General features: G+C 42.8%; 1 protein-coding gene across 1 annotated transcript in view; it reads left to right on the top strand.

Annotated features, from left to right (window-relative positions):
- Positions 1–25,437, top strand: part of ddc (dopa decarboxylase) — a 118,327-nt gene that overhangs the window by 13,327 nt on the left and 79,563 nt on the right. The window contains exons 3-4 of the mRNA XM_019895080.1: positions 12,358–12,471; positions 12,563–12,682. Coding sequence (XP_019750639.1) covers positions 12,358–12,471; positions 12,563–12,682 — 234 coding nt within the window. The remainder of the gene's footprint in view (positions 1–12,357; positions 12,472–12,562; positions 12,683–25,437) is intronic.

The following is a 25,437-nucleotide window of genomic DNA, read 5'->3' as shown; positions in this document are numbered from 1 at the left end:
CTCCTTTTCTCCCAGCTATGTTCACCTGCGAACGACCCTCCTGGTGTCCACCTCCACACCAACATTTTCTCTTCTCTGTTATCTCGGCTCCTCGCCGCCAGTGCCTGCCTCATCACCGCCTGATGGTAGATGTTAAAGAGGATCTGTGATGTAGAGCATCCTTCTCGCAACCCTCTTGCTGGCATCCATCCTCCACTCACTCCCTCCCTTCCCCTCACCTTATACTCTGTCGTCTCATGCAGGTCCATAATAGTCTCCAGACATCTGCCTTTCGGCCCATACCGTTCAAGCAACATCCACAGCGCTGGTTTACTCACTCTCGGATACGCCTTCCGCAAATCTAGCAGTCTTGCACATGGTCAGTCATCATCATTCATTTCCTTCACCCCTTCCTGATTAACTCTCCTCTTACAATCTTCTACATCCTCCTGTATTCGTACCATCATTTGCGTCACATCAGCTGAGGACCTCCCTTTCCTAAAGCCCGCTTGATTTTTATCAAGGAGCCTCAGGTGTTCGGCCCACCAACTCAATCACTTCGCGAACACTCTTCCAAACACTCTACTACACATAATCAGCAGGCACACTCCTCTGTAGTTATTTCTATCATTCCTATCCCCCTTCTTGTGTAACGGTACCATCGGTCCTACTTTTACGCTTCCATCCCACTGGTCCGCTCTATGTTCAAACATCTTCCTCACTATCTTAATCACTCTTTCTATCACTTCCTCACACGCACTCCGTATATATCCGATTCTCACCCCATCTTCTCCCGGTGCCGACTCTCGTATGTCACTCCATTATTTCCTCCCTCTCAGGCACCTCACTCATAATCTTATTTGCTTCGCTCGCTCTTCTGTCTTCCCTTAAATCTACAGCTCCTTGAACCGCCTCCTCGATCACTATCGGTTCTTCCTCGTACCTCTCCCTCGACACACTTTCAAAATGCTCCATAAACTCATTTGCTGTCACTGTCGTGCTCCGAGCAGCCGGTTTATCTCTGTTTGCTAACTTTCTCAAACATTTGTACATTTCGCCGAGTCTCCCTCTAGAACACGCTTCCTGACATTCCTCAATCACCCCTTCCCACCTGTCTCTTTCCAGCCTTCTCAGCAACTTCTTCAATTCCTTCCGCGTTTCCTTCACTTCCGCTTTTAGTCTGGTGATCTCTTCTTCCATCTCCCCCACTCCTCTCCCTCCTTCCCTCACTCACAACCTTCTCCTCGCATTCAGTGTCTCCATTCTCTTGTTCCTTCTGTCTACCCTCTCCCATATCCTCTTCTTCATCTCTTCTGTCTCGTCCTCTCTCCCTACCGTCCATGGGTTAGATATATCTTTTCTCTCCCTTCCACATACCTCCACTGCTGTCTCCACCATTATGCTCGCTACCTCTGTCCACCCACTCTCCTTTACCAGTCCTTCCTTACTCAACTCCTCCAGTTTCTCTCTTGTCTTCTCCTCATATTCTTTTCTTCTCCTCTTCTTTCAACATCTCCCACTTCGCTTGCGCTACTCTCCTCTGGTTCCTCTCTTCTGTTCTCCATCTCTTCCACTTCCAATTCACCTTCATGCACACTGGCCTATGGTCTGACAGTTCGTACTCATTCATCGTCCACATCCTCTTCACCATGCGGTGCTTCTCATTCCCTTTCACCAGAAATCCATCCAACTCATACCATTTTCCACTTGCCATGTGCTTCCACGTCCCCCTCCTTCAAACCTACTATAGCTATTAACATATGCCAGACCATGCTCCTGACACCATTCTATTAAGTCCCTTCCAGCTTCGTTCAGCCTCCCCAATCCATGCCTCCCACACAGCCCTTCTATCTTCACATTTGTTCCCACAGTTGCATTGAAGTCTCCTCCAATCACCAGTCTTTCACTCCCTCCCATCGCCATCTGTCTCCCCATATCTCGTCGGCATCTCTCCATTTCTCGCTCATCCGTTCCCCAGCTTGGTTGGTAGACTGATACCAGCATAAGCCCTCCCAACACCACCGCCACCACTCTCTCTCCCAACCACCTCTGTTGTCCTTCCTCTATCCACGTCCTCAACGCCGCTCCTCTCAACATCACTACGGCTTTCCTCCCATGAACAAGTGCTACCAGGTCCTCCTCCTCACCCAACCACACCACTCCATCTTCTTCTGCTTTTAGTTCCGTCATCAACACCACTTCCCATTTTTCTTTGTTGACTCTTTCTGCCACTCTCCTCAAGCTCTTTCTATACGTTTCTCTCACACTCGATCTCCTCACATTCCATGTGACTATCACTCGTTCTCCATCCTTACCCCGAGCTTTAGTTCTGTTTCCCCCTTCCCTTCCCGCCCTTCCTTTCCTCCTGTCTCCCCTTCTTTCATTTCTCTCTCTTCTTTTGTCGTTTCTGCTCCTTACTCCCCTCCTACTGCTGGGGCCTGGATGTGGGTGAATCCCCACCAGGCTGTCTTTCACCCATCCACCCACATGTCTTTTGTCCATCCCGACTTGCTTGCGCTTCCTTCTCACCATCCCCACCCCACCCCCTGGGGAACCTTCTCGGTCCCACCTCGTCGCACCACGTGCCGGTCCTGAAAGTACCCGCGCCTGACTTTTGTTTAAGGAGGGTTGTGGGGTGGCTACTCCCACTTCCCTCCGTTCCGGCGGGACGAGCGTTGGGTGTCTCTCCTTCCGGTGAGGTCCCTCCTCCTTCCCCGTCGGCTGGTGGGCACTCAGCCGCAGCAGGGGCTCTAGAGCCCCGGCGTCCCCCCTCGCGCCACTTGGACGCATCCCACCACATGATCATCATCATCATCATCATCACCACCACGAAGGCCTAAACATGCCTCTGTGAAAATATGAGTTCACACTTGTTCATATGCTGGGAGAGTGAAAAATCAAAGACCACAACATATCTTTCATTTTAGGTGGCGCTACCAGTATGATGAAAAATAAGTTTAGAGATGTCTCCTGACCTGTACTATCGTCAAATGTGAGAAGTCTTTAGAGGATATGAACATTTTGGTCAAGTTATGGAGATAATATGGCCTTAACACAGATGATAAATTCACCAAAATTTGAGTTTATATTTTTTCACATGAATATCATGTTGTAAATGAACTTTCTGGAGTAAAACCGCACAGGTGATCACAACAAGGGTAGGGAACAGCAGTGGTCATCACCAGGAACACCCAGATCATGTAAGAAGAGGGAGAATGATATGATCCAGTCTGAATATGCACATAATTGCTGGAGACTTAAATTTTATCTTCAATAAATTATGGAATTTCCAACACATAACCATATTTTAATATTAGGTTAACCCGTTTTTAAGCCTTTAAGTGGAACCTGAGTGTGAGCAGCAGTCAGCTTGTCTTTTATTCGATGTGTCTGTTTATTGAGTAGCCAGGATGCAGTTGTGCTAGCTCCACTGTCAATTGTTGACCAATTGTAAATTTGACCGGAGCTTTGTGATACATAAATATTTGTGTTGTCAGTCATCAAATTGCTGCACAGAATATACTGTTTGAAGTATTCATATGGACTCATGGGATCTTGTTCATGTTCTAAGGAAGTTTCCCTGATGGAAGTGAATGATCTGTGACACTACTCCATTTGTTCCTTCCTGGTTAGTGCGATACCCCCTGTCCGCACCTGCCATGATATTATCATCCTCTTTCTCTACAGTTTCTCCTTACCACTTTCTAATCTAGTCATGAAACAATTATATTCTCACTCTCGCCCTCGTGTGTGCCTCATCAAACATGAAACAGAAAAAAAAAACACGAAGAAGTGAATACATTTGATTTCTAAACTTCCCCCTTATTTGATATTGCTTCTCATTTACTGAACCCATGAAATCGAGTTCAGATAATCCACCATTACACTGCGGCGTACTCAATATTTAGCCAGTGTAGTTGCTCCATTGGGGACGTCTCGGCACAAGAATCCGTGTTGACCTAATGCTTTGGCCAATATGACCGCCCCATTGGAGACGGCTACAGACAAGAATCCAGGATGTACTTGATATTTTTGCCAATATAGCCATGCCATTGGGAACACCTCGGATCAAAAATGCAGGGTGTACCTAATGTTTTGAACAATATGGCCTCTCCATTGGGGACTCCCACACACAAGAATCCAAGGTGTGCCTAATGTTTCAACCATTATGTCTGCCCCATTGGGCACGTCCACACCCAAGAATCCAGGGTGTGCCTAATATTTGGCCAATATGGGGGCTCCATCAGAGGCCGCACACACAAGAGTCTCATGAAGTTTCAAGTTGAAGCGGTTTAAATTGGTCAAAAAAATGTAGAATGGAGAAGAGACCAAAAAATAGTTTTGGTGGAGGGTATATTAAAGGTGAAAATGTTGATAGAATTTTTGGTCAGTGAAATTTTTTGGGATGTTGAAAACCGCTGACAAGGTGAATTAAATGACCTGAATGGTTTCAATTTCTATTCTGTACAATTTCAATCTGTTAAGTTGAATGTGCCATTGGTAATTAAAACCTGAAACCTGGACTAACCCCCACTAACCCATTTTTAATATGTGTATATCTATATTTTATATTTGTATTTATTTATATACTTTTTGTCTTCTACTTTCTCCCTTTCATAATTTTGGTGCTGTAAATTGGGAATTTCTCCACTGTGAGACGAATAAAGGTTTTCTTTTCTTAATTAATGGTAAATCTTTCATGATCTATTTGTTTGGGAAAATATTTGCTCAATCAGAATTTTTAGATTGTGAATTGAATGAGCTAAATGTTTAGAATTTCAAACATGAAAAAAAATGAATCTGTTTTGATGACTGTGAATCTGTTTTGTTGATTTTTTGTATGCATATTTTAATGGTGATAATGTTAATGATAATGTCTTTCTTAAAATGTGCCCTCTTAAAAGGTTAAAAAAAAATTGATGTCGCATCACAATGAAGGGTGGCCCGGTGGTGCAGTGGTTAGCGCGTCGACCTCACAGTGCAGAGGTACAGGGTTCAATTGCAGCTCCGGCCTCCCTGTATAGAGTTTGCATGTTATCCCCGGGCCTGCGTGGGTTTTCTCCGGGTACTCCGGTTTCCTCCCACATTCCAAAAACATGCATGTCAGGCTGATCGAGCACTGGAAATTGTCCTTAGGAGTGAGTGTGAGCGTGGATGGTTGTTCGTCTCTGTGTACCCTGCGATTGGCTGGCAACCGGTTCAGGGTGTCCCCCGCCTGCTGCCCGAAGAATTTTTTAAGTAAATTCATTCAAAGTGTAAATCAGAGTCAGAATCAGATGTACTGGCCATGTATGACTAACATGGGTGAGACAGAACGAGAAGTCTGGCGGATCGCTGATAAGCGCCCTGATAGCCTAGATATGGAAGGAGAACAGGGCAGCCCGGTGGGCGAGTGGTTAGTGCAGGGGTCGGGAACCTATGGCTCGCGAGCCATATATGGCTCTTTTGATGGTTGCATCTGGCTCGCAGATAAAAAAAATATTCTCGTTTGTTTATTAATGCATCCATCGATGGATTTTTCACTGCTTATTTCCTGTTTGGGCTGCAGTTGGCTCCAGGAGCCATTTTGATTGGATGATACTGGCCAGCGTTGCCGTTGGTTGGAAACAGGTATACGCCCCCTTTTGAATCAACCCGCTCGGCCATTAGCTCAAAGCTAATCCTTAGCGAATAAGATGGCGAAAAATAAAAAAGATGACGAGTTTGGTAGACGTCAGGACGAATGGACCGAAGGATTCGCCTATGTGGAGAGAACGGGTTCTGCGGTGTGTCTGATTTGCAATGTCAAAATACCATCGATGAAACGGTCGAATGCAGAGCGGCACTTTCACACGCCCCATGCTCCGTTCGCATCAAAACACTGTGCGAGAGATAGCCGAAAGGAAGCGAGCAAGCTCCTGAGCAGTGTGCAAGCTAGCCAGCGGTAACTTTGCGTATGGACCCGGCAAGATGACTTTTGTCGGTGCTATTCCGGAAAAAAGGTTCTCTTCAGTTTGTCTAATTCGTTTGTCTGTGTTATATGTCAGAATTGTATGTCAAATTGTATGGTCAAAAAAATGTATCGCTTCTATCTTGAGCTGGCCTCATCTCTCTCTCTTTCTGTCTGACTCCTTCTTCTTCACCCTGTCTTCGTCCGCCAGTCGCGTGACGTCACAACAAATAGTTCTGTAAAGATACTCAGGGATGCATAAGATATAGATATAGATATATATATATATATATAGATATATATATGTACATGTATACATACACATATATGGCTCTCACTGAAATACATTTCCAAATATTTTGCTTTTATGGCTCTCTTAGTCAAAAAGGTTCCCGACCCCTGGGTTAGTGCATCGGCCTCACAGTGCAGAGTTTCAGGATTCGATTCCGGTTCCGGCCTCCCTGTGTGAAGTTTGCATATTCTCCCCGCGCCTACGTGCGTTTTCTCCGGGCACTCAGGTTTCCTCCCACTTTCCAAAACATGCATGGCAGACTGATTGAACACTCTAAATTGAGTGTGAGTGCAAATGTTTGTTTGTCTCTGTGTACCCTGCGATTGGCTGGCAACCGGTTCAGGGTGTGCCCTGCCTACTGCCCAAAGACAGCTGCGATGGGCTCCAGCACCCCCCGCCACCCTTGTGAGGATAAAGCTGATTGGAAAATGGATGGATGGAAGGAGAATAGTCGGGAAGATGAGGGAGAAAAAAATGATGGACTCCAACCATTCTTTGAATGGGAGGATCTGTGAGTCAGAGAAAAAAAGTTCAGCTCATGTACCATATGTTAGTACAACAGTTCTCAGTAAGAGAGTGAGACGAAAATAGGGAGATGTAGGACTCAAGCCCATATGTTTTTTCTATCCAAAAGTCCAGTTAACAGTTATTTTGGGTACAGGCTCTCATCAATTTCAGACAGCCTTGAATGTCTAGGAAAAAAGACGCTTTCTCATTAAGGTCATTTTTATCTTGCCTGGAGGAAATCAAAACCTGGATGGCACTACATTTCTTGAATTTCAAAAAAAATAATACAAAAGCGATAGTGTTTGGTCCCAGTGGCCCTTGTACATCCCATCCTGTAGACTTGTGCCCCCTGGCTCCTTAAGTCAACAGTCTCATACTTGGGTCTTAAACTGGACAATGATTTTAAATTAAATTGGACCAGCAAATTGGTGCAGCTGTTAAATCCAGCTTCTTTCATCTTAGGCAGCTGGCTAATGTAAAACTTCTCCTTTCTCATGAGCACTTTGAAACAGTAATTCATGGCTTTTTTACATCTATTTTACATCCCGGCTGGATGACTGTAATGCACTTTACTTTGGAGTCAGATAATCCTCCATTCAGTGTCTCCAATTGGTCTAGTATGCTGCTGCTCACCTTTTGACTGATTCTTGTAAGAGGGAGCACATTCTTACTCTGGCATCCCTTCACTGGCTCCCTATACATTTTAGAGTTCTTTTTAAGATCCTATTATTTGTTTTCAAGTCTTGAAATGGCCTCGCTCCACATTACCTCTCTGAGCTCCTCCGCTCCTACACACCTCTGGTCTGCGGACCAGACATTATTAGAGGTACCAAGAACGAAGCGGAGGCTCAGAGGGGATTGAGCCTTTTTCGTTGCTGGTCCCTCTCTTTGGAATGACTTCCCACTGAAGGTTCGGCAAGCTCCCTCGCTGCCCATATTTAAACCTCATCTCAACACTCATTTGTATTCTTTAGCTTTTGACTCAGCATGACTCAGACTTGATCTTAGTTTTACTGTTTTGTACTTTCTACTGTCTTTGTTATTAATGTATTATTTTTTTGTTTGTTGTTGTATATATGATATTTGCTCCATGTACAGCATTTTGTATGTAGCAGTGGTTGTTTTTAAGTGCTCTATAAATATAGTTGAGTTGAGAGTCTACAAGCATGTGACTCTCCGTGGTGGCAATCTGCCGAATTCTTAGAATATACCTGTATATATAATATATATAGCTGAAGTAATTTTCCAGCACCGTACAACTGCTCCCGGTCTTTTCCATTTTGCGAAGCAACTCCAATGTCACATCCACTTTACGCTTGAGTTCGGTCAACGCATGAGTCTGAGTGTTGATCACCCGCCCCATACTTCGCATCAGTCACCGATGGTGTCGTGCAGGGTTAGGGAACTCCGATTTCTCGAGAGCCATAACCTGTCTGTTTTAGATCCCTCTCAACTTCAACACACCTGGTTCAAATGATCAGCTCCTCAACAAACTCTGTAGAGGCCTGAAACGATCATGAACAATTGAATCAGGTGTTGGAGTAGGGAGGAATCTAAATAAGGCAGGCTATGGCTCTCGGGAAAGTGGAGTTCCCTACCCCTGCTGTAGTGGTACATTCGCCTGACTTGTGAGAGAGCACCGTGGTATCAGGTTCCACTCAGTGACGGTGTGGATGTGAGTGTAATTGTGGCCTGCGACTGGTTGGCAAATTAAAGTGTAGTCCACTTTTCGCCTGAAGACAGCTGGGATAGGCTCGAGCACCCTCTCGTGACCCTGTTCAGGATATAAGAGGTATTGAAAATGGATGGTTGAATGGATAGTCTGAGCATGTGGCTCTAAGAGACTTTTTCCTAGGTCTTGGTCTGTTACATATCCCCCCACTGGTTGTAGATCTAGGTGAAGCATACAAACAGGGCTGCTCTGTTTCATCTATGGGGCGCTAGTGAACCATTTTTTTTAAATTGCACAAGAAACTAGGAAAATTGATGGATTTGCGAGCACATTGACATTTTTCAGATTAATTTAAAAAGCTACTTTGATAAAATATGACCTCTGTCATGGGCCAAAATTTGAAAGGAAATTATAAATGGCAGATTTCCTTTGGACATTTTTTTTTAAATCCGCATAATTAACTAATAGAGTAAAGATAGATTATTTTGCAAAGCATAATACAAAGTTTCTTAAAAACAAGAAATATACAGGTACATTTACAAGATTCGTATGGGTCCTTAAAGTTCATAAAAACCCATAATTTGTTTTCTTAATTGTCCTTAAATTTCAAGGAAAGCTTCTAAAATCAATGAAAATCCTTAAAAATTAACCCGTGGTGTTCATTTCATTTGTGTATGTCATTTCCCCCATCCTTCAAATAAATAGTTTTGTCGGAAAATGCGCCTGGTGCCCTTCCCCTCAAACCCCGCTGTCGGGCGATATGCCTTCCTGGTTCCCGCTCTGCTGTTTCCGCCATCTCCGATCAGTTCCGATGATGATCACGTGATCACTTCAGGTCATTTTGGGTAACAAAAATAGATCCACGCCATGCTGGGGCAGTGAATGGATGGTTTGGTTGCCAGCTCTGCAAACAATTATTTTGTACACACCGCCCGTCGCTACGACCGATTGGATGGTTTAGTGTGGTCCTCGGATGGGCACCAACAGGGCCGGCAGCGGAGCTGGCGGCGCGCCGAGAAGACGATCAAACTGACTATCGAGTGTAAGTAAAAGTCGTAACAAGGTTTCCGTAGGTGAACCTGTGGAAGGATAATTACCGGAGAGCGGCCAGTGGCCCGCGCATGATCTCGAACGCCGAGGTCGAAGGTAACACCGGAGGCTCACCCCGCGCCCCGGCCCCATGAGTCCGGAGCGGAAAAAAGGCGGTGGCGGCGGCGCTGACCGTGGTGCAGGGGCACGGCGGCAGGGATGTCGCGGTCACGCTGGGGGGGATCGGTCGGTCCGCATTGCGCGGCCGGCCGCTCCCTATCCCCATTTTTCTCAGGATTTAAAGATAAAGGTTCAACAAAGGGCAGGTCAATGTGCACTTCTCAGTCCTCTGACAGGTTACCGCTAAAATGAAACTCAGGAGCTAGCAAGATGACTAAAAAAAAAAAACGTTTTTGTGAAGTGGAAAAGGCCCAGCCAGCAGACAGAAGAGGGGGCTACGACTTTCAAGAAAAAAGCTACATTTAATGGACAGCATCAGAAGTCCGACTTAAAATACGGATTTATCTCTACGGGAGATTCGCACGCACTCAGCCCACTCTGCAAGATATGCGGCCATGGTGAGAGTGAGATGACTTTGTATTTGCGCTGTATCTTATTTTGAAGGCACGTTTAAACATTACCATAGCGACCAGAGAGTGTTGCGGCCAGATAGGACGTTCCTCGTGTCATGATTCGTTTTTATTATTATGTTACGAAAATACCATAGTTTTCATGCAGGTCGTATTGTTGTATTTATCCGTCACACCTTGAAGGCCCGGTTCCTGAAAATATTGTCTGACATTAAACCGGTCCGTGGGGCAAAAAAAGGTTGGGGACCACTGTTTTACACTACTGAATAACAAAATACATATTTTACAGCAATGAATCAATTTTTACGTGTAATGTGTAATTTGTCTTGTGTTCTTACTAGTGCTGTCAAACAATTAAATATTTCATCATGATTAAAAATGCAACTATTATAATTAACTCATAATTAATCGTGATTACTCACATTTTTTTATCGTTTCTAAGTTTTCTTTTATATTTTTTGTCCTATTTTTTCCCATTTTAATGCTCTCATCAACATGGAATCATGGATCAGTTTTCTATGTGCAAAATACAAATATTTACTGAAACAACAATTTCGATTTTCAATTTTACATGAACATTTTTCACTTGGAGCAGTTATTCACACATAATCTCTCACAAAATATTACTCTCCATCAACAACAGTGAAAAAAAATTTTGTCACACAACAGCGCCTTTAACAGCTCTTTTTAGGGAATCAAAACAGAGCAATATAAAATTATAAAGTGCACAAGGTAAACTAGTACTCAGCCTATAGTGGTTTTAAGCCATGGTTGCAGCTTCTTTTTTCTCAAGTTTGCTTTGAACACAGCACTCAGGCTATGTTGATTCTGTTGGTCCTTCTTGCACGGAAGTCTCTCGATGGTTTTGTGTAGACATCATTTTGGATGACTACAGTTGGTTCAAGGCACAACACTGGAGACGTTTTATTTTCAGTGTGGTCGCTACCACTGCACCGCTGAACTCTCGACGTGCTTCAGCGCACCGTCACTGTCAGACAAACACAGAGAAGCTCCACACCCTTTATTTATATAGACACGGAACACGGTAACCTTCCACGCAAAATAGTTGCAAACAAGTAACAATCACGTCAGTGGCATACATCGTACTCAACAGGCTAACTGCTCTTTATTCACCAGAGGCTCATCAACCTAGTCTCTTATTTCTCTCCCGAAACAGTGTCTTCTCCTGCTTGGTGTACCTTAACCTTCTCCGCTACGTACAATTTCTGTACATGGCTTGTAATGGAGGCTCTCGCTGGCAACCCGTAGTGGAGTCGTTAGATGCAATGCGAATGATTTCAGCTTGAGTCTAGCTGTGGACAATGTTGACAGGATTGCATGCAGTAGCCATACATTTAGCTATGGCTTCAGCAAATTTGTTCTTCGTCGTGTTATCCATTTTCTTCGCTTTGAAATTATCCATAGCTGCCTGTCTTAGATGAGGGGGCGGAGTACTCACATCAGCTGTGTGCTTGGCCATTAAGTGGCATTTCAGCCTTGACGTGCTATGATGATAGCTCAGTTTACGACTGCAATACATCCAGGTAACTTTGGTCTTCTCAGTGGAACTATCTGGCAACTTTTTAAAAGTGAACTTTCCATTCATAAACTCTAAGTATCCGTTTTCGGTGTCTCGCGCTACCTGTGCAGCGCGCTTGTTGTTTTGTTTACGGTTTATTTATAGAGCAACGTAACATCCACTGTGACATGTTGCCGCATTAATCTCGCGATAAAAATTTTAATCACGTTAAAATTGATTTAAATTAATGACACCTCTAAAATATACACACACACACACACACACACACACCTACACACACACACACACCTTTTCTAATCCGCTTATTCCCACAAGGATCGTGGGTGTTCTGGAGTCGATCCCAGCCGTCATCGCACTGGTTGCGAGCCAATCGCACGGCACACATAGACAAACAACCACTAGCGCTCACACTCACACCTATGGACAATTAAAGTGTTCTATTAACCTGCCATGTATGTTTTTGGAATGTGGGAGGAAGTGCCCAGAGAAATTTCTCCATTGTGAGACAAATAAAGGTTTTCTTAAAACCCACGCAGACACAGGTAGAACATGCAAACTCCACATAGGAAGGCGAGAGCCGGAATCGAACCCTGCACCTCTGCACTGTGAGGTGGATGTGCTATCTCTCTCTCTCTCTCTCTCTCTCTCTCAATTTGTCTGTTTAAGATTTGTCGGTGTATTTCAAGGTACAATCCACTGTACCACTGGGTCTTCTTTCTTGAATGGGGCCCTGTGTGAGACCTATCTTTACAGCACTGAATTTGTGTCCATCCATTTTCCAGTGTCCATAGTCAGAGATTTTGTTTCTTTTCATTCCAGATTACCCACTGGCACAGTCCATACTTTTATGCTTACTTCCCTGCAGCCTCCTCCTACCCTGCTATGTTAGCAGATATGCTGAGTGGAGCCATTGGATGCATTGGATTTTCTTGGGTAACAAAAATCTAAACATTGCTTCCTCTGAGGCTTATCTTTTTTTTTTTTCACCAATGTTGACATTTCATATGTTTTTTTGCATGTTCAGGCTGCCAGCCCAGCTTGCACCGAGCTGGAAACAGTGATGTTAGACTGGTTAGGAAAGATGCTGCAGCTGCCAGAGTCTTTTATAGCTGGAACTCGTGGTCATGGAGGAGGTGTCATCCAGGTAAATTTGTAACCTACAAGACTTTATTTAAAAATATTACCGCAATTTTGCCACTGCAGAACAGTGTTACATCAAACCTAAATTGATTGATCCCACGTGATTTATTATTTTAATATGAGATGCAGTGTTGTGGGGTGAATGACTGTTTTTGATGCCTCCGAAAAATAATTTGTGGACACGGGTGGAGGGGTGGGTGGTGCGGACATCAAAGGTTATGCGCCCTGCATCACAAATGTCCACTAACACACGATCCCCAACATACAAGCCCCCAAATTTATCATCATCACGGGCGCCCTCTCCATGCCTCTGATGAGAAATGGGATTCATTATTTTTTGAAGTTTCTATCAAGATTTTTGAAAAATTGGACAGGGTGTCACAGCTCAATATGACAACAATTGTTTGACCTCTCCAATTGTCCTTTGTTGATGTAAGTGGTGCACAGCAGCTAAGAATTGCAAGGATATTGCTTTTTAATGTGTTAATAAGCTGACATGTCAATGATGGTGCTGTGCATGTGCAAATGCTTCAGCAACTCGACACAAAAGCAGCAGTGAGGGATGCTGTGTGTGAATGTGTGTGCCAGTGAGAGAGCAGTTCCATGTTGAGAAGTGGAGCATGAGAGTGCACTCTGATGATTGATCATTTCATACCCCTTTCATTATGACCACCTGTGTGTCAGGAAGTGTATGTGTGCGCATGCTTGCTCATTTGATTCATTGTGTTATCGTCGTTTCTGTCGTGATGCTTTTTTTATCAGCACAGCTTCTCAGCTGACGATAACAACAAATGGCCTCGTCTCACAAACAGCAGAGTTAATGAGTGTTGTGACAACACATCCATCTATCCATTATTTGAGCCACTTATCCTCACGAGGGTCGCAGGTGTGCTGGAGCCTATTCTAGCTCACATCGGGGTACACCCTGAGCTGATTGACAGCCATTCGCAGGGCACACTTAGACAAACAACCATTCATGCTCACAATCACACCTTGGGACAATTTAGAGCGGTCAATCAACCTATGATGCATGTTTTTAAATTGTGGGAGGAAACCGGAGTACCCAGAGAATGCAAACTCCACTCACGAAGGCCGGGGCCGGATTCAAACCCACATCCTCTGCACTGTGAGGCGGGTGTGCTAACAGTTATACACCGTGCCACCTACTTCGTATTAGTGTTTGTAAATTAATCAAGAGAATTAAACACATTGCCATCAAATTCTTTGGAAACCTTTATTAATAGAAAGGCTGACTGTGTGTGCGTGTGAACAGCATGGTTATTAGCACTTCTGCCTCACAGTTGAGCGGTCCTGAGTTTGAACCTTAAGGCCCAACTGTGTGGAGTTTGCATGTTCTCTCCATGTGAGTGATTTTTTTTTTCGTGCCCATCTGACAAATTCAAAACCATGCTTTTCATCTTAATGAGCAGTCTAATTTGACAAATAGATGTGAGTGTGAATGGTTGTTTGGCTGAAGATTCCCTGGGATTGACAAGTGACAGTAGACCCCACCTCTTGCCGAAAGTAATCAGGGATGGATTCCATTACTAAAATACATACATTACATAGATTGTGTGCAATGGGCTCTCTGCACGTCATCCAGTGATATCGTATCCATTACAGTTAATATTTTTACTCTTTTTCAATCTTATGCAATGTGACAGCTGTGTATTCACAGCCTCCATTAAATGGCTGAGTATGAGTCTTAAAAAAAGATGTACCCCCTCCAAAGCAACACAACCAAAACAATGAACATTATTGTGTTTCAGTGTACATATCATGTAAAATGTGCCATGAATTTTCCAGCAATGTTACACTCCCTCATGATAGTGTGTAATGCTGTGTCCCAGAACCAGCTTTCCTGAATGCTGCAGTTCATGAAAAAAAATTATTAAAACCATGACACCATCAGCGACTTCTAATGTAAACACACAAGAATATTGACTTATACCCTAATATTTTTTCAGAACATAAATGAGAATGTTTATCTAATTTGATGCTTTAGAAGAGGACTCAGAAAAATTATGTACGTCTGGGATGGTTAGGTGGGCAAGTCCTGTAGACATCCACAAGTAGAAAATTGCAACTTTTCAGATAGAGCCGTATTTTGGGAACATGGGAGCTTTCCCTGAAATGTAAAGTCTATTATAAATTATTATCATCATCATCATCATGTGCAAAGAGACCATTGTATTAAATTCTCTTCAATGGAAACATAAATGGCTTCCGTATCAAACTGGCAAAGTTGGCCAATCACATTAAAAATAAAGCATATTATTACATTAAAAACATTTTTTCTGGCTAAACCTCTAAATCAAGATGCGAATGAGTCACAGGTGCGCCATTCTGAGGCTGATATCTTACGCACGCACACTTCATATGCTGTTTTATCCATAAGATAAGATAAGATATCCTTTATTTGTCCCACACTGGGGAAATTTACAGTCTACAGCAGCCAAATTTGGGGTAGAAAGAAGAAAGAAGAAAAACAAAGTGTTTGCATTCACAAAATAAATGTTTCAGTACACAATGTATAATCGTACAGATGTCTCATGAGAACTGGCATACATCAAACAACTTCATTTGTAAATCACAGTGAAGGATCAGGACTAACACCTAACTACAACTGCCGAAGCTATTTGCTTGCTAAAAAAAAAATAAATCTAATTAAGTTTTAGTTCGTTTTGATCCTATTGCTTACTTTGCTTATGCATAAACGGCAACATTAGCCAAAGCTGTCTGATGGTTTTGTGATCATTGAATGACTTCAACATTGCATTGATTTGTCTTCCACTGATATACCCAGGTGCCTCACAAAGCACGTTTCACATCATTATATAGCCTCAAACAACGGTCACTTTATTGGTAACAACATCATTTGCAATCTTTTTCCTCTTGTGGCAACATCAGAGAAATCGATGGAAGCACCCAACAATAACAAAACACTTACATTGAGTGTATTGAATTGCATGCAGAGGAATGAATTACATGTATAACTACATAATTTGAGTAGAATGACCAGTGACAGTTGTAACTTGGGTCAGTCGTAACAATTACAGAGAGAAAGTCTGGATTGGTACATTTTAATGGTTTTGTTGGAAAAGGAAACAGGTGATGAAGAAGTGAAGGGAAATGCGGGGCGAGGGGGGAGAGGGTCCTGATGGTGGTGGACTGATCCTCAATGATGAAACTGGCTGTAGTGAACACTTACTTCCAGAAGAGGCAGGAAGAGGTGATGAACCACAGTGGAAGTTGAACCACACGCGGATTACATCACACACAGAAGATGTAATTCAAAGGCTACTAATGATAAAGTTTAGGAGAGTGTAGCCAGTTGCATAAGCAGGTGGTGTGTAAAATGAAAATGAACACGACAAAGGCAGAGAGCCGAGATCCATGTGGTGGCAGATGAGAAAGGAAGAATGATCTTTTCAGGGCTGCAGACTAACTTTTTGCACTGGCTGCCCAAGTTTTAATTTTATTTCTTTATTTTTTTGGGTGTAGCCAATTTTTCCACTACGTTGATATTCAACACTGCAGTTTTATATGGTTTACTCCTTATTTCAATCAATTTGCTGCCTGTCTTTTTAGTCAATTTTGACTTGTAAATGATCATCTATCAATTACTGGTCATCATAAAGTTATTCATGTCAACCACAATTCCACAAGAGGGCTCCGCATGAAACTAAGGCCCCAAGTCTCCTTCTCCCTTTTCTACCAATAGATATACCAAGTACTCTCCCTTGCCTGTCTCTCTGATCACTTTGGCTGTAGTGGACCAGTTTCCTGGGATCTGCCCCTGCCCATTAAGGGCCTGTCTCTTCTCGAAAGCAGAGCTCAAGACTGAAACCAATTTTGGGCGCCCAGGTACCCCAATTTCTCAAGGGTATGCCTAAAGCCTATATCACATTGAGTGGCTAAGAACTGTGTTCATGTACAAAATGTATTTGCAATAAGAAAAACTGTTTGTGACAGCTAAAACTGCTTGTGAATGTCTGGCAAATGTCTTTGGAATCGTTTGCGACCTTGAACGAACCCTGTTGAAAAATGAGCATGCGCTACCTTTGCAAACATTTGATACTGGTTTAAAAAAATATGTGGTTTCAACCGGCCACCAGTCTTTCGAGGGGTGAGAGAGATGGTATTAGTATCTAGCTATACCAGGGGTGCACAATACATCAATCATGATTGACCGGTAGCTCACGGACTGGTCCCAAATCGATCGTGATGGGTGTAGAGGGGAAAAAATAAAAAAATGTAAAAAAATAAAACACCCCAAAACATTATATGCATCTGTGTGTATATTAATATGATAGATTTTTGTGTTAGTGCACACTGCACCTTTAGAATCCTATCAGTCACACTTTCACAAAAAGTATTTATAAAATAAAGATAAGATAAGATAAGAAAGCCTTTATTAGTCTCGCAATGGAGAAATTCACAATTTACAGCAGCAAAGTATGAAAGTAAGAAGTAGAAGAACAAAATATAGGAGTTGCTGGAAAGGCAGCAACTCCTGGCGCCATCTTGAAGTCAAAATAACAAAATAACACAACACAACACATAAGACACAGACAGTCGTGCAATCTTAATCACTTTTCCTGCATACACTTTGTTGGTTGAAGCAGTTATAGATGAAAGAGGAGAGGATCAAAGTGTCCTTTCACAAGTGGATCAGAGACGTCATGTTGAAAAATGTGCACACGTCTGCTCCAAGCTAAGTTTTGAAAGTCTGCAATTGCGCTCTCTCTTTTACTGTTATTATTATTCTCATTCAAAGTTTGTTTCATATACAATTCACCGAGGGAGCTGGCAAAGAATGGGAATCTGGAGGAGTGCCGAGAGAAGCATTATGAAAATTTTACACGTGAGCTACGATAGTTAACACGCTGCAAAAGTGCATCCCATAACTCCGCATCAGGTCTCAACGAAGGTAGGTAGTGATTTCCTTTTCACGAACCAACAAACGGTCTACTTTATTTTTCTGTTAGAAAAATAACCCCTAAGATGAACGACTCTTAGGGGCTGTTTTCTTTTTGGAACCAAATTTGCAAATGCACTGAGGTGGGGGTGGAGGGGGCGGGGGCGTCGAAGCAGGAGTGCCCAATGAGGAGTAACGCATCTACTGAATTAGACCATTGCCTGTTTTTATGCTGAGTGCTGACTACTTTCTGTGACCAATGAGTCAGGGGCAGGGCAACTCCATACGTCAGAATGCCCGAGAGGTGCAACATGGCCCCAAACACGGTACACGAGACTTGCCCCGGCACAAAAATTATCTTATGCTCATTTTAACCAAAATAGCGCCGTTGGTGGTGGAACCTTGAACTGCAGTAAAGTATCCAAGAAAATGGCAAATAAAATTTGGGATCACTTTGAAATGCCCTTAATTTGTTGTCGTTTTTGTTTTATTGTTTTTTTTTTATTTTTTTTTTATATAAGAGCACAAGTGTATGTACTGTTCATATCTTTGGGGCCATTTGGAAATATCCTGAGACAATGTTTTCATTACTATTGAATTTTTTGACTTACTCACATGCAAAACTTAGTTTTTAACCGACTATACCACCTCAACATTTAAACTCATTACTTTGTAATTAACGTTTACCTATTAAATTTGCGTATTTATTGGTAATGCAATGAGTATGCAGACTATATACTGTATTGCTAATGCTGTATTTTATATTGCACTTTTATTGAACTGTGTAACATTTATTCTGTGCAATGAAACACTTTTTTTCTTCCCCCCAATTTTGCTGCTGTAGACTGCGTCAAAGACCAGTGTGGGACAAATAAAGGTTATCTTATCTGACTAAATATCCTTTACACTTACAGTTTTCAGAATCACATTTATTGCCCAGGTATGCCAGAAACACACAAACAAACAATTTACTTTCTAGTTATAACCTGTTCAGAGGAACATAAACAAGTCAGCAATATCCAACATGAGGGAGACAGAACGAGAAGCCTGGCGGGTTGCTGTATAGCGCCCCGATATCTTAGATGTGAAAGGACAACAGTTGGGAAGAGAAGGGGAAAAAAAGCGACAGACTCAAACCATTGTACTTAAATGGGAGAATGGTTTGAGCCAGAGAAAAGGCACATGTAGCACACATTTTAAAACACAGTACAACAATTCTCAAGACTTACATGTAATTACATTATTAGAGGGACCAAGAAGTAAGCAGAGGCTCAGAGGGCACCGAGCCTTTTCCGTTGCCGGTCCCTCTATTTGGAATGACCTCCCACTGAACATTCAGCAAGTGCCCTCGCTGCCCATCTTTGAAACTGGTCTCAAAACTAATTTTTATTCTTTGGCTTTTAACTCATCATGACTCAGGCTCGATCTTAGTTTTGCTGTTTTTGTACTTTCTACTGTCTTCATCATTAATTTATTGTTTTATTGTTTATTGTTGTATATAAAATATTTGCTCCATGTACAGCACTTTGTATACAGTGGTGGTTGTCTTAAAGTGCTCTATAAATACAGTTGAGTTGAGTGATGAATAGGGTGGGGGAGGGAAGGGAGGAAGGTGAGGGGAGCGTTACAATCTGTGACATGAGCTGCACACAGTAGGTGCACTCAAGTCTCTTCAGTTGTGATGGAATGAATGGAAATCCACCAAAGACTTTGTGTGACATCGTGCCTGCAGCTGTAAAGCGACGTATCAGTCACAGGTTCGGCAGCGTAGGGGGAAGAAAGTTTTCGACTTCATCTTTTGAAATCAGTAATTTATCATTTGCCATTCACTTCCATCTTTCTTACATTCCCAGTGTTTTAAACATAGATCTGTTACTGTATTTTCATGAGCATCAACTGCTTGTATTTTTATTACAATTACAATTTTTGGACAGAAGTACTCACGTCTACTTTTACTAGCACAAATATTTTATAGAAAGGGTTCCGTCAGTCGTCATCTGTACCTGTGGGTAAAAAACAAAAAACAAAAAGGACGTTTCGCTTCTCTCACAGAAGCTTCGTCAGCGGTAGACAACTCTGAAGTCTCCGTGAAGACTCCGGGAAATTGCTCTGCGCTAAAAAGCTGAGCGTGGCCTATTTGAGGACTGGGTGGGGATGGTTAGTCACGCCCCTATGGTGACCATTGATTTCTAAATTCCCTATCGTTGGGTCTTGATGAGGCCTATTGTTTGGGCTAGGGCTGAATAGCTACTTTCAGTTAGCCTGATTAGCCTGTCTATGTCCCTTGGTGGTCAACAAGTTATTGTAAATAGGAAACAATAACTGAAAGTAGCTATTCAGCCCTAGCCCAAACAATTTTTACCCACAGGTACAGATGACGACTGACAGAACCCTTTCTACGATGGAACTTTCCTGTACGACTGAGAGCCTCCACAAGCAGCACAAATATTTGCTTAGAATACATAATCCATGTAATCATTGCACTCTGCTTGCAAGTTGTTGCATTCTAAGTACAGATGGAGAAATGTGCTTGTAAATAATTGGCTTATTTGTTTCCTGGATTATGAATTGCATCATGTCAATCGAGCTATTGTTCTGGTTTGTTAAATAGGGGATAGAGTACCTCGTAGTGGCAATGCTGACAGTGTCATTGTAGTTTATGACAGTGTTTCCCAACATTTGTTGAGGCCAGGCACATATTTTGCATGAGAAGAAAAAAATTACAGCACACAACCAAATAAAATGTCACACAAAGTGGACATCATATCACCTATTAATTGCGGTCTAGTGGAAGAACATTTAATTGTTCTACCTGTCACTGTACTCCATTGGCATACACAGAAGAGGAAAGCAATGTGTTTTTTTTTGTTTGCTTTTTGTACTAAATCAATCATTTTCAGACCAACCCAGTGAAATTGGACAATTTCCCGAAGCAAAGCCACTGACTGAAGGGTTTCCATTTCCTTAAATGAACAGACAGACAGACAGACAGACAGACAGACAGACAGACAGATAGATAGATAGATAGATAGATAGATAGATAGATAGATAGATAGATAGATAGATAGATAGATAGATAGACAGACAGACAGACAGACAGACAGATAGATAGATAGATAGATACATAGATAGATGGATAAGATACATTTCTGGGTGTCCGATGAATACCCTTTCTTGACCATAGTTTTATCAGGTGTCTTGGTACAGTTACCATCTTGAGCAGATGCCAGTTGTGGAATTTTTTAGGCAGCCGTTGATTAACAGAGATGAAAGTCTTCCGGATTTTCCCGGAATTACGGGTTTTTCAATTTTTTATGAAAATTTCTCCGGAGAATTGAGGAAAATTGCCTAAAATTAATCCGGATATTAGTTGACAACATTGAACGAAGACACGTTTGAGTTCGTTGTTTTGCTTTCACGAGCGTAGCCATGTTACGACACTAACACCGTGGACAAGACAGTTGTCGTAAAAAATATATTTGGACAAAAAGGGAAACACACAGATTGGCAGAAAAAACGTGTCCGTCCGACTTCGAGTGTCGTCTCGGCAAACTTAGCTTAGCTGTTGTCGTGTTTGACGTCAGTTGCGTCGGCGCTGATTGGTTGAAATCAAAAGACGCACTTGCGTACATGTTCGCGCTGAAGCACGCACAGCAGAGAGCAGCGGACTATCGACTGCTGAGGCTCGCTTAGCTTGAGTGGCGTCGCCACAACAGTAACACCCTCGCCTCACATTCTCATGGCCTCGCCATATCTCGGAGAATTCGAAATTTCGGCGAGAATGGAAGCCACAAACGGTGCACGTGTGCACACAAACATATAGATATAGATATATATACACACACACACACACACACACACACACACACAGTATATATTTTTTATTTTTTCCGGAATTTTCTGAAAAGTCCACTTTCATCTCTGATTAATAAAAGTTTGCTTTTAATTTACTCAGTTGTGGATTGAATTGGACTTCTGTAATAAAAGTTTGCTTTTAATTTACTCAGTTGTGGACTGAATTGGACTTCTGAAAGCTGTGTGTCACCAATTGAGAAGTATGTATTAATTTCCTTTCAGAGATTTAAAGCTGTGTGTCACCATTTGAGAAGTTTGTTACAGCTGGTTTCTGTCTTGTCCAGGGAAACCCAGACAATGAAAGTATTTATAAAAAATGATGACTTATTTAAGAAAGAAAATAAGCATGGAGAGACACCATTCACAGATCTATCAAGGAAGCCCCCCCCCCCTACTCTTGCGCGTCGGTTTATCTTATTTTCTTCTATTTGGGAGGGGCGAAGGTCAGCACAATCAGCATTTTGAGCAGCAACACAAATGCAGTCGAGTGGATGAGCAGGCAACTTTGCTTATCTGCAAAATAACTGGTCAGCATTCAATCGTACGAACAGTTACTTCCATTTAGCGATGTTATATGTCAAATTCCCATTACAATTCCCCTCTTTTGATCCTATGGATCAACCAGGAGAAAAAAAAAACAGAAGCACAATCCAATAGCGCAAAGAGAGAGGTTCCCAAAATTAATATCAGACTGAAGAGGCCATGTGGTTTGAAAGCAGTCATCATTAAGAGGTGGGAACAACATTTTATACTCAAGGGAGAGTGCAATTCTGTTTTTACGGGAGACAGAAGAAGGCAGAGTGATCACATTGTCATATTTACATAAAAGACTATATCCTCGGGGTCAGGAAATGGATGTGGGTCATCAGTACGGGGATCGGGACTTGTTACCGACAGGGCAATCTGTGAAAGCAGGGTATAGTTCATGGTAGAAATAGTACGCACAATCGTGATGAACACACAGAACAATACAACAGGAGAAAACAAGAAGTAGGAGGAGAAAGAGACCGATGGTCGGAAGCAAGCGGTGCAGCCAGGTGAGCCAACCTTCGTCAGTGATCCAGGACCAAAAGTTCCAACTTCCAGGGGTGGGGGTGTCGTCGGCCTTCAGATCGGTTAGCAGATCCTTAAGGTGCTCGAGGGTAACAGACATGTTGGCGGAAGGGTCGGGAAGGTTTGGAAAATACCATTCGCTTTGGAACTAGAAAAACTGGCTACGATGATATAATCGCAGAGGAGCACGGTCGTTGGGATGGTGCATTTGGACTGAAAAAACAAACAGGATGTTGGACAGGTGAGGACAGTGAGTGGACGCTGGCCACAGCGTCAAATACGGTGCCAATGTTGGTCTTGAATGACGAGGCGTTGAGTGCGCGAACAGTGGAATTAGTGAGGTGAGTGCAGGGTTTGGGAAGGGAGTCGACCACAAGCCAGTTATTTCCGTCCGTTTTATCAACGTGGGTCTTTGTAAGGGCGTGAAATGCACACAGGACAGAGGAGTTGTCCAATGGGCGAAGGTGAATAGGCAATGCATTGGGCGGTGAGTGAGGAAAGAGAGTGTAGGCCGGTGGTCCTCAACTAGAAATGCTGTAGGTCCACTTTTTTTATTTTAATAAGACCAAGGTCCGGTCCCATGCACGGCGGTCATGGGGAGCAGGGCTATATGCCCATTTAGTATGGTCAAGCCAAGCTTATACAAATCAACACTCCTCACAACCAACCAATAATGGGGTCCATGAAAATAACAATTATTCACTTTGCCAGTACACAGCAAATAATGAGAGGTATTGTGTTGAGGCACAGGAACTCTATTATTTTGTTAAGTTGTGCCTGCTTAATAATAAAAATAGCCGTTCTAAGGAAATAAGACATTTTTACTTTAACTTTGTTAAATAGTAGTTGTCTTTTTTTCCCTTAATTTAACAAAAACAAAATACTCATTTGACCAAAATAAATACTAAACATGAAAACAAAAATATCCATTTCATTTGTACAATTCCCCTTTTCACATCCCCTCTGAAATCACTGAAAAATATATCAGAAGAGGAGTTAAGAACCATTTTAAACACTGACACAAGGGAGCACAGGAATGTGCAGTGCTGTTCTTCCACTAAAGGTGAATGCAATTTCTGAGGCATGCAAATATTATTTGAGGACGCCATTGTGATGTTCATTTGCCATGTTGCGGTGTTCTGCAGCTGCAAAGATCCCCGGGTAGCGGGAGCAAAACTGCACACAATCGAAACCTCCCGCGATTCGTCTTGTCTAATTGTGTGCGGCTCTCCTGGACTGAAGCTGTGAGCACACTGTGGCGTCGTGCATGCGTCTGTTTCCTGACACAATCATCCATTTTGAATGCGTGTGTATTGGGATAGATGCGTTTTGACGCTTATGTATATGCACACCTTAAAAGTTCAGAGGAGCCAATCAGCGCATCGTTATCGCCGACATGCCCTGCTCAGCCAGGGTCTCCAGTTAGTCAAACATTATACAACACACAGTCGCGCTGCTGCGGTCCTCTGCAATACATCTGTTAGTGCACGCCAAGAATACAACGGATAATTTTAACAAGTGATCGCGGTAATGCGCAGATTATAGTCCACAAATATAAAATGTATAACGTAAAAATAATTTTATAAATTATTATTTTATACAATTTGCCGAGGGTCCGGACAGAGGACGTCCTGACAGAGGAGGTCGGCGGTCCGGTAGTGGATCGTGGTCCGCCAGTTGAGGCAGGTTGGTGTAGGCATAACAGCAACCATTCAAACCGGTCATATACACCATGTTAGTATCAAAGTTCCACCAGGAGTTGGCATCGGTTTTAGGGGAATGTGATTCAGCCGCCCCAATCTGTGGGTTTGGAATGAATGTCATTGGAAACGCGTAACAGGGCTGACTCTGTCCTATGCATCATCTTGAAACCTGACTGGAAGACCTCTAAGATATTTTGTTCATCCAAGAAAGATTTCAACTGCATGTGCACCACTTTTTCCAGATTTTTTGAAATGAAAGGCAGTTTGGAAATGGGGCTAAAATTTGACAGCACATCGTGATCAAGATCAGGTTTCTTGATCAAGGGTTGGACCACCGCATGTTTAAACTGTTGGGGAACTATACCAGAAGAGAGGCTGCTGTTGATAACGGCCAAGACTGATATACCAATACTCGGGAGAACCTCATTAAAGAAGTGCGGGGGGAGAGAGTCACACGGGGAGCCAGATGGCTTAGTCTGGCAAACCACATCCTCTAAAAGAGTCAAGGACACAGCTTTGAAAGAATTCAACACAGCTGAACACGGAGAATGGACAGAGGGGTCAAATGTAGTATTTGAAACCTTATCAATGAAAAACTCAAGGAATCTGTTGTACATCTCGAGTGAAGATTCTGAGCCAGTAGGCCGAGGGGGTTTGAGTACAGAATCGATGGTTTTATATAGTATGCGTGGGTTGTGACGTTGAGCCTGAATAAGGTCTGACAAATATTCTCTTTTGGCCTCTTTAACTGTGACCTGGTAGTTATGCCAGCAGTCTTTCCAGATTTGATAAGAGACCTGCAATTTGTCTTTTTTCCACTTACGTTCGGCTTTATAACACCCCTGCCTAGCTGCGCGAGTTTTGTTGTTAAACCAAGGCTCGGGTTTAGGTTTTGGGAGCACAGTTTTGGAAGGAGCCGCCGAATCCAGGATGGCACGGCTGGATGAGTTGAACCAAGAGGTGAGTTCCTCTGTGTTAGATGAGGGTATGCAGTGAGAGGGTTAAAAATTTGGCGGTTGCAACCAGGAGCGGCAGATTTTACAGCAGCACGCGAGAAGACTACGTCACATAAAACTGCCATGTGATCAGAAATCCCATTTTCAAAGACTTCTAAGTTTGACACCGGTAGATCATAAGCAAGGACGAGATCTAAAATATGTCCTTGCTCATGTGTCGGGCTGGTCAGATATTGCACAAAATTAAAAGAGTTGATCAGTCTTAAGTGGT

This window comes from Hippocampus comes, unplaced genomic scaffold (assembly GCF_001891065.2).
Source record: "Hippocampus comes isolate QL1 unplaced genomic scaffold, H_comes_QL1_v1.1 scaffold146, whole genome shotgun sequence".
Lineage (NCBI taxonomy): Eukaryota > Metazoa > Chordata > Actinopteri > Syngnathiformes > Syngnathidae > Hippocampus > Hippocampus comes.
This window is presented reverse-complemented; position numbering and strand designations above follow the sequence as displayed.